Source organism: Gallinula chloropus, assembly GCF_964237585.1.
Source record: "Gallinula chloropus genome assembly, chromosome: 16".
Taxonomy (NCBI): domain Eukaryota; kingdom Metazoa; phylum Chordata; class Aves; order Gruiformes; family Rallidae; genus Gallinula; species Gallinula chloropus.
In genome coordinates, this window is record NC_140101.1 from 1,365,251 (window position 1) to 1,374,083 (window position 8,833).

The 8,833-nt window shown below is 60.6% G+C and overlaps 1 protein-coding gene across 1 annotated transcript; it reads left to right on the forward strand.

The window, feature by feature from the left end:
• Positions 1–558: 558 nt before the first annotated feature.
• STK35 (serine/threonine kinase 35) lies at positions 559–7,605 on the forward strand (the record flags this gene model as incomplete). Its single annotated transcript, XM_084271727.1, has 2 exons — positions 559–1,015; positions 6,893–7,605. The coding sequence occupies exons 1-2, from the start codon at positions 574–576 to the stop codon at positions 7,603–7,605; spliced, it is 1,155 nt and encodes a 384-aa protein (XP_084127853.1). The 5' UTR covers positions 559–573.
• Between the last annotated feature and the right edge of the window lie 1,228 nt (positions 7,606–8,833).

Below are 8,833 nucleotides of genomic sequence, written 5' to 3' on the forward strand. Positions count from 1 at the left end.
CCGCCGCGCTGCAGGTAAGCCCCGTGCCGGGCCTGTCCCGGGCCCGCTCCGCCTCTCCCGTGCCGTGCTGGGCCCTGCGGGGAGCGGGAGGACCGGGGGTGGTGGGAGGAGGAGGAGAGCGGAGCGACCCCCGGGCCGCCGCCACCCCCATGAGCAGCCTGTTTACACCGGGGCGGCGCGTACCACGGCGGCAGGGGGGCGGCGGGGGCGGCCGCCGCGCTGAGCCCCCGCCGCGCTGAGGCGCCCTTTGCGTCCCGTTTAACGGCGCCGCTACCGGGGCCGCCGGCACCGGCCCCTTCCCTACAGTTTGTGGCGGGGGGTGGGGGGGGAAACCGGTTCCCGGCGCCATCCCCGCCGCTCACACACACACACACCCCCCCCCCCCCCCCGGCGCCGCCGTGGTTCGTCCCGCGGCGCCGTGATTGGCTGAGCGCTTAAAGGGGCAGGCAGGGCGCGCTTTTCCGCCCTCCGACGCGGCGGCGCGTGCCCCCTCGCCGGCGCGGCGCTCCGCGGGGCGGGGGGGGGGGGCGGCCGGGCGGCCGGAGGGTGCGCGGCCCCCCCCATAGCGGCACCATGGAGACGGCGGATGGCGGCCGCCGCGGGACACAAAGGGTGACGAGGCGGCGGGCGGCCCGGAGGGGCCCTATGGCGGCGGCGGCGGCGGCGGCAGCGGCGGGGCCCGGCGCGGGTGGTGGTGGTGGTGGTGGCGGCGGCGGGGCCCCGCGGTACAGCCTGCTGGCCGAGATCGGCCGCGGGGCCTACGGCGTGGTGTACGAGGCGGTGTCGGGCCGCAGCGGCGCCCGGCTGGCGGTGAAACGGATCCGCTGCGACGCCCCCGAGAACGTGGAGCTGGCGCTGGCCGAGTTCTGGGCCCTGACGAGCCTCCGGCGGCAGCACCCCAACGTGGTGCGCTTCGAGGAGTGCGTCCTGCAGCGGCACGGCCTGGGGCAGCGCATGAGCCACGGCAACAAGCGCAGCCAGCTCTACCTGCGCCTCGTCGAGACCTCCCTCAAAGGTACCGACACCCCCGACCCGCCCCGGCAGCCCTGAGGAGGCCCCACTTGCCCCTCCTCTCCCTGGAGACCCCCTCACACCTCCCCCCTTTCCTCCCCGAGGCCTCCCCAAGCAGCATCCTCAGCGCCCCAGCCTCATCCCCCACCCCCCGGGAAGCACCCCCCTCCCGCCCCGTTCCCAGGGCCTCCTGCCCCCCCCCTCCCCCCCCCCCCGTTATTCCCCCAGCACTCGGGCTCGGCCGCCTCTGTGCTGTCGTCGGGGGTGCCCCATGTGGGATGCCCTGGGGTCTCCCTTCCCCGGGGATGCCCGTCCTGGACACCCCCACGCCAGGTGCTGCTGCTGCTGCCCTCCCTCCCTCCTTCCCTCCCTCCCTCCTTCCCTCCCTTGCTTCACAACATCCCCCATTGCTTGGATCACTCCTGTGCCTCACCTGCCCTCAGAGAAGCACCCAAAGACCCCATCCCCCACCCCAGCTCTCACAACACCCCTCTCTCCATCTTAAATCACCTTTTTTCTGGTATAGCCCCCCCTGAGCTCCCCCCACTGCACCTCTGGCTGTCCCAGACTCCTCTGTCCCCACTGCTAGTCTTGGGGTCCCACTGCTCCGTCCCCTGACTCTGTCCTGTCCCTCTGCTGCACAGCACCCCTGTTTGCTGCCACACACCCAGAGAACCCTGTGGGACCCCTGCACCACGCTGTGCCCTGGGGGTCTGTCTGTGTGCCCATTCCACTCCCCATCCCCTGCGTGCTGCTCCCCGGGACACCCTTCCCTCAGCCCCATCCCCGTGACTCTGTGGGTCTCATTGTGCTCTGTGGCACCCCAGCCCTGTGCCTCTACTCCTGAGGGACCCTGTTAGCACCTCCTGGCTCAGACCCAGCCCTGCATGTCCCTCAGCCCTTCCCTGCACCCTCTGCCAGCACCTACCTCCTCCTCCTCCATTTCCCCCCCTTCCTGGGGCTCCCCCAGCTATCCTGACCTGTGCCATAGCCCATGCATTTCCTCTGGGGACCTTCACCAGTCTACCCCAGTCACACCATGGGGACATCTGTCCCTGCTTTTTGCCTCCTCCAAGCACCCTGAGGCTGCAGCTTCTTAGGGTGCTGTTCCTGCTTCCTCAAGCTCTTACAGCTGTGGGACTGTTCTTTGTGCTCTCCTGTGCCTGTCCCCCTCCCAAACGCTGGCTCTACGGGACAGCCCTGGAAGCAGCAGTGCCTGTAGCCTGGCCTGACACCCCCTTCTCCCCCTGGGGTCCCTCAGCAGCAGCATGGGGCTGCCAGGGGTCACCTTCTCCTGCCACAGTCGGTGGCTGTTGTGGTGACATCTCCGAAACGCTCCCTTGGCTGCCTGTCAGCCTGAGCTCTGCCAACGTGCAGTGAGGATGTGGAAAAGTACTGCAGCCCTGGATCCCCACTGCCCCCTGCCCACCAGCCTGTCACAGCCAGAGCCAGCTCCCCCCAACCCTCCCACCCAGTAACTTGGGCGTTAGGACCCCTCTGTTCTCCTCGGGGGGCTCCATCTCCTCGTGCTCCCCCCAGCTCAGCCCCCAGCCCAGTGTAGGCAGCCTCCAAGCTGTGTGAGAGGCACAGACTTCGTGTGAGGATGCTGAGGTGCATCCTGTGAGCAGATGCCAGGCTCTTGGGCTGCCCTGCCTGTCCCTGCCCTGCTTTTGGGGGGGAACATGTCCTGGAGGAACATGTCTGTGCCTGCCCAGCTCTTCCCCATGCAGATTGCTCCTGCTCTCCCTCCACACTCCATGCACAGACACTCCCTGAGAGGGGATCTCTGTACAGCCTGTGTGTGCTTCCTTTATGTGCTGTGGTGGGCACACCTCCCTGGAAGAGCAGCTGACTCTGGGACCCCCTTCTCATGGTGCACACCCTGGGAAGAGGTGGCAGGGCTTGGGGGAGAAGCTCTTGGCTCAGCTATGGGTGCCCCCTGTCTCTAGGTGGGGAGAAACCCCCCCCAACTTGATGCTGTGGGGAGGGTTTTGCCTGTCCCTGCCCTGCTTGCAGCCCTCTGGAGATGGGAGCAGAGCTGGGCTCTCCATCCCAAGGCCAGAGAGGCAGAGTCACTGCCCAGCTCAGAGTCACTGCCCTGGCCACAGGCTGGGGCAGAGGCTGTGTTTGCTGCCTTCCCAAGCTCTGCCTCTGATAAAACACTGGTAAACAGCTTCCCAAGACAGTGTGGAGCTGGGTGAGCCTCCCAGGGCTGCCTGCTGCCCCCTGCCCTGCGTGCAGCACGTGGGCTGTGTGCGTGGGGCGGCCGTGCCGCTCTGCACGCCCGCAGCTGGGCTATTTCTGGGCCTGCACAGATGCTCTGCCAACCTGCTGAGGGCACAGGGGGGGATTAGCCAGGGAGCTTTTATCAATGGGGAGCACAACTCTTGGGCTACCAGGCGATGGTGGGTCCCAGCCCCAGCCTGGAGCCTGCACCTCCTTCAGCTGGAGATGGGGGAGAAGAAATTTAAGGACAGAATCATTTATTTTTCAGCAAAAAAGGACACTGAGAGCCCAGCACAGAGCCTGGGGGGGAGGGAGAGAGGCACAGCCTTGAGCAGTGTGCTTGGTGCCCTGGTCCACGTGCCCCTCCCAGGCTTGTGCACAGCCATGTGCTGCTTGTTCCTCACCCACAGCAGCGGCAGAGCCGCCTCACCAAGTGAGCAGGAGTGAGGTTTCCCTTCCCAGCACCTCACCCACGGGGCCACCAACTTCCCAGCCATGCCCAGCCTCGCTGGGTGGGCTGCCCTGCCATCACCCCCCTGTGTCAGCATCAGCCAGCCCTGGTGTCTGGTGCAGCCCCTGTGTGCAGTGCAGAGGGAGGCAGAGGTTACACGCAGCAGTGGGATGCTGCTGCTGCTGCCATTAGATCAGCTTTTTTTCTCCCACCCCCCCCCCTCCCTGTGTTGCTAAGCAAATTAGCAAGCTGTTAACGAGCTCCCAGGATAGGTTGTGGGAAGGCTGCTGCAGGGATGGGGAGGTTGAGGTGTGCTGTCCTGTGCTGGGGCAGGGAGCACAGGGGGGGTGGTGGGGAATGGCTCGGGCTTGTCGGCTGCATCTCTTCATCTCTTGGCTGCTTGGCTCCAGTTTGCTAACATGTCAGCTTTAGGAAGCGGCTCCCCAGCTCTTTATGTTTCAAGCTGTTTGTTTTGAAGGCAGGAAGATGATTTAACAGCTCAAACACTTTCAGATTATAGAAAGAAAATGAGGAAATATTACTCTTGGCTTAAGCCTCTCCTAGCAGCGCTCCACCCAGAGTGGAGAGCATGGTACTTGCAGCTACTACTGGGTCAGCAGCGTCTTCCCTGTGCTTGCTGAGCTTCAGGAGCCAAGTTTTAAATCAGAGCCTTTCTTTTTATCCTAAAAACAAACCTTGGATTGTCAGAGCCAGCAGGTCCTGGCTGCTGGTGAACTGGTTTCTGAGCAGCTTCCCCGTGGGAAGGGGCTGTCAGCACTGTGAATGCTCCCACCCTCCCACCTCTGTGTCCTGGCCTGATGCTCCTGGCCCTGTGTGATGGGCTGGGGGCTCTGCTGTGCCCCCCATCGTGGTGTAGCTCCTGGCTGAGAAGAGCCAAACCCTCCTGCCCCCCATTGCTGGGGCTCTGTGGATGCTGAGGGGAGTGGGGGAGCCAAGCCCCGTGCCCTGCTGCTGTGTCACTGGGGTTTAGCAGGCCTGAGGTGGTGGCAGCAGTGTGAGCTGGGGCTCTTCTGGCTGTGCAAAGGTCTCTGTGCCCGAAATGAGCAGCTTCTGCTTCAGTTTCCATGCTGTCATGCCAGTCTCACCCTCCTTGCACAGGAGGAGCTGCTATTCCTGGTTGGCGTTCTGCTCTCCAGAGTCAAACTGCCCTGCTCCCAGTTGTTCCTTTGGCTGATGGGCTGAGCCCCACTCCAGCACTGCAGGGTCTCATCTGGCCCCTCAAAGTCCACCCAAGTGCCCTGAACCTTCAGCCTGTTCTCCCTCCCTCCCCATCCCCCTGACCTAACCCTTCATCTCCTGCCCAGGGCAGGGAGGTGCAGCCAAACCCTTGTGTTGTGCAGCCTTTCATTTCCATAGCAGTAGCCATGGATACAGACTGTTTGTGCAAATAACCAATATTTCCACCCACACTGATCACTGACCAGTGCAGACAGGGGTGCTGGGCAGCCCAGGGCTTGGTGTCCTTGGCTTTACCTGCTGCTGGAAGTTTGCTTTCCCAGATGCTCTCAAGGGCTTTGCAAAACAACCCCCCAGCTTTGTCAGATGGGTGGAGTTTTATATAACTGCTTTCAGAGCACTTGGACTCATCCCTGTGACTTGTTTGCTGTGCCAGAGGCCAGGGGTGTCCTCAAGCTTCTCCCTTGTGCTGCTTGAGTGTAAAAAAAACCCCAGTAAATAATCCTGGTTCCTCCAGCAGAATGATGCCCTGGGTTGTGTGTGCAGCTCTACCTGGCTGCTCTGGCAGCAGGGTTTGCATCCTGGCATTGCCTGGCAGGGCTGGCTCTGCTGCCAGCGACTCCAGGATGCTCTGGGGAGCACCAGCAGCAGCCCCAGCCCCGTTACCCAGTGCCACACTGTTCCTCTTCCCCAGCCTGGCCAGTTTATGTACAAGAGAGGGGTTTGTCTTGGCAAGGGGTTTGCGGAGTGAAACCTGGATGCAACAAATGGGACCTGAGGTCCTCTGAGTCTGAGGTCGCTGTGTGGTGAGGAGAGGATGGTGTTTGGCCCATGGTCTCCAGCAGCAGCGCTGAGGAGAGAGTGTTTATATCTGTGAGCACGACTGAGGTTGCCCTTCAACCTTGTTTGCTACTTGGGCCTCCAGTTTCCCCTCTCCAAAGGACTTGTTGGCACTTCACAAAAGCTGTGTGAAGTGGCAGAGCTGCCCCAGCACAGTCACAGGGCTCAGGTGGATGCACAGACACAGCCTGAGAAGAGGCACTGGTGTGACTGCAGTTAGGCTGTACTACACAGTGTGAAGGGCTGTGATTTACTCCCAAACTGGGGTTGCACTACTGAAGTCTCAGGGACAAGCTGGTCTTTGCCTCCTGTGGCAGAGCTGGGGTGGGAGAGCTGCTGGTCCCACAGACCTGGTAATTGTTGTCATGCTAATTGTGCTTTTAGTGTCTGTTGTTTTGGCTTCTGGAGCCTGGGGAGGGTTGTCTGGTGGTGGTAGTGGAGGATAATAACCCCCTGCTTTCACACTCCCTGCAAAGGCTTGGGAAGATGGGTGCTTGGTCTCATGCTGTGGGATCCTGAGCTGGCCACCAGGCAGTGGGCTCAGAGAAAGGTGGTGCTGGGGCTTGGCAGTCAGCAGGATCCTAAACCACCTGAAGCCACGGCAATGCTGGCATCACCTCTGGTACCCTGCAGGTCCTGGTCATGTTCCTAAGGCCTTTACTACCTGCATAAACCAGACCCATCCCTTGTCTGTGCTGAATTAGTGTGGATGTTCTGTAAGATAATGAAGGGGCTGGAGCATCTCCCCTGTGAGGAAAGGCTGAGTGAGCTGGGGCTGTTCAGCCTGGAGAGAAGAAGACTCAGGGGGGACCTTGTTAATGTTTATCAGTATCTGAAGGATGGGCTGCAGGGGGAAATGGGCAGCCCCTTGTCAGTGTCTGTGGGGACAGGACAAGGGGCAATGGCTGCAAGTTAGAGCAGAGGAAGAACTTTTCCCCAGTGAGGGTGAGGGAGCCCTGGGACAGGCTGCCCAGGGGGTGTGGAGTCTCCATCTCTGGAGAGATTCCAGCCCCGTCTGGACACCGCCCTGTGCAATATGAGCTGGGGAGCTGCTTTGGCAGGGGGTTGGACCCCATGAGCTCTGGAGGGTCCCTTCCCACCCCTGTGACTCTGTGACTCTGTAATGTGGCTTAAAAACCTACTCCTGCTTTTGTCCCTCCTGGCCAGGTGAGAGGATCCTGGGCTATGCAGAGGAGCCTTGCTACCTCTGGTTCGTCATGGAGTTCTGCGAAGGGGGAGACCTCAACCGGTACGTCCTGTCGCGGAGACCCGACCCGGCCACCACCAGGAGCTTCATGCTGCAGCTGACCAGCGCCATCGCCTTCCTGCACAAGAACCACATCGTCCATCGGGACCTGAAGCCAGACAACATCCTGATCACAGAGAAGTCTGGCACCCCTGTTCTCAAGGTGGCCGACTTCGGGCTCAGCAAGGTCTGCGCTGGCCTGACCGCTCGGGGCAAGGAGGGTGGGCATGAGAACAGAAGTGTGAATGTCAACAAGTACTGGCTGTCTTCAGCTTGTGGCTCTGACTTCTACATGGCACCTGAGGTTTGGGAGGGCCACTACACTGCCAAGGCTGACATCTTTGCCCTTGGCATCATCATCTGGGCCATGATCGAGAGGATAACGTTCATCGACGCCGAGACCAAGAAGGAGTTGCTGGGGACCTACATCAAGCAGGGGACTGAGATTGTGCCCGTTGGGGAAGCGCTGCTAGAAAACCCAAAGATGGAGCTGCACATCCCTCAGAAACGCAGGACTTCCATGTCTGAAGGGATCAAGCAGCTCTTGAAAGACATGTTGGCTGCTAACCCGCAGGATCGACCCGATGCCTTTGAGCTTGAAACCAGAATGGACCAGGTTACATGTGCTGCTTAAATTCAGGGCAGGGCACTGCTGTGCTTTGCAGCTGGGTAAGTGATCTGCAGTTCTTGTGTTATTCTGTCTGCTGTACCAGCCCAATAATGTACTTTGTAGTGACACAAAGGAGTCTTTTATGTTCCTGGAGCTATTTCTATAGTGACTCATCAGAGCAATGCTGCTGAGGGCTTTTTCCCCACCTATTCTACTGCAAAAATAAAATAGAGGTGAGAAACAGAATTAGCTGCATGTCCAAAGGGCTGGCAGGGCTGGGCAGGAGCCCTGCTCCTCAGAGACCCTGGCCAGTGGCTGAGACAGGCTGGTGCATGGCAGAGACACCCCTGAGCACCCTCTGACCCCAGCTTTGGGTATGTCTGTCTCTCCCAGGGGCAGGGAAGTTGCTGCCAGTTCTGTCTCCTGGGCTGGGTGGGGTATTTCAGTGGTCAGTGCTGTCTAGCAGGGTCCCTTTCCCCTCTGGGACTTGGACAGGACACCTCAGGGCTCAGCTGGCTCAGTGAGCAGGCACTGACTGGAGCAATGGGTCCATCTCAGCACAGACAAAGCTCTTCCCTTTGCTTTCACCTCCAAGGCACATGGATCTGTCTCGTTTCGTTTCCTTGCTCAAGACAGGACTTCCCTTTGGTGCCATCTGCAGTTGCCCAGACCCAGGAGGATGATTTGGTCTCCAGCATCTGAGGTTGTAGAGCTGTGTCTGCTCAGGAAGGAAGCTTACAAAACAGTTGGGTCCAGACTAATCTCAGCTCCCTTCAAGCACAGTCCCTTCCCTCCTACCCTCCAGCTCAGTTCCTAAATAGCCCAAGCCCAGAGGTCCTGGTCCTGAGATGTGGGTGGTCACGCATGGTCTGGAAGCCCCCCCCCTTCAGGGATGTGGGGTGGCTGGTGATGTCACTAAGCTGTGACACCAAATGACTGGGAGGTCTTGCCTGCATGGCAAAGCTGCCTGTAAACAAGAGCTGTTACTAGGGATTCTCCTGGCCAGGCAAACAGCATCACAGGAAAATGACAGATTACAAGGGGTGAGGCCGACTCCTTCCCAGCCCAGGTCCTCCTTCAGCTCCTGCAGATCTCAGCCCTTTGCTGGTCACAGGAGACTTCTGAAGCTGGTGCTGGCACTGCAGCTTGGGCTCCCAGCCTTTACCTCACCCCAAAGCCACACAGATCCTGCTGGACCAGAGCAGACCACATGTACAAGAGAGCAGAGAGGGACAAACTGGCTGCCCAAGCC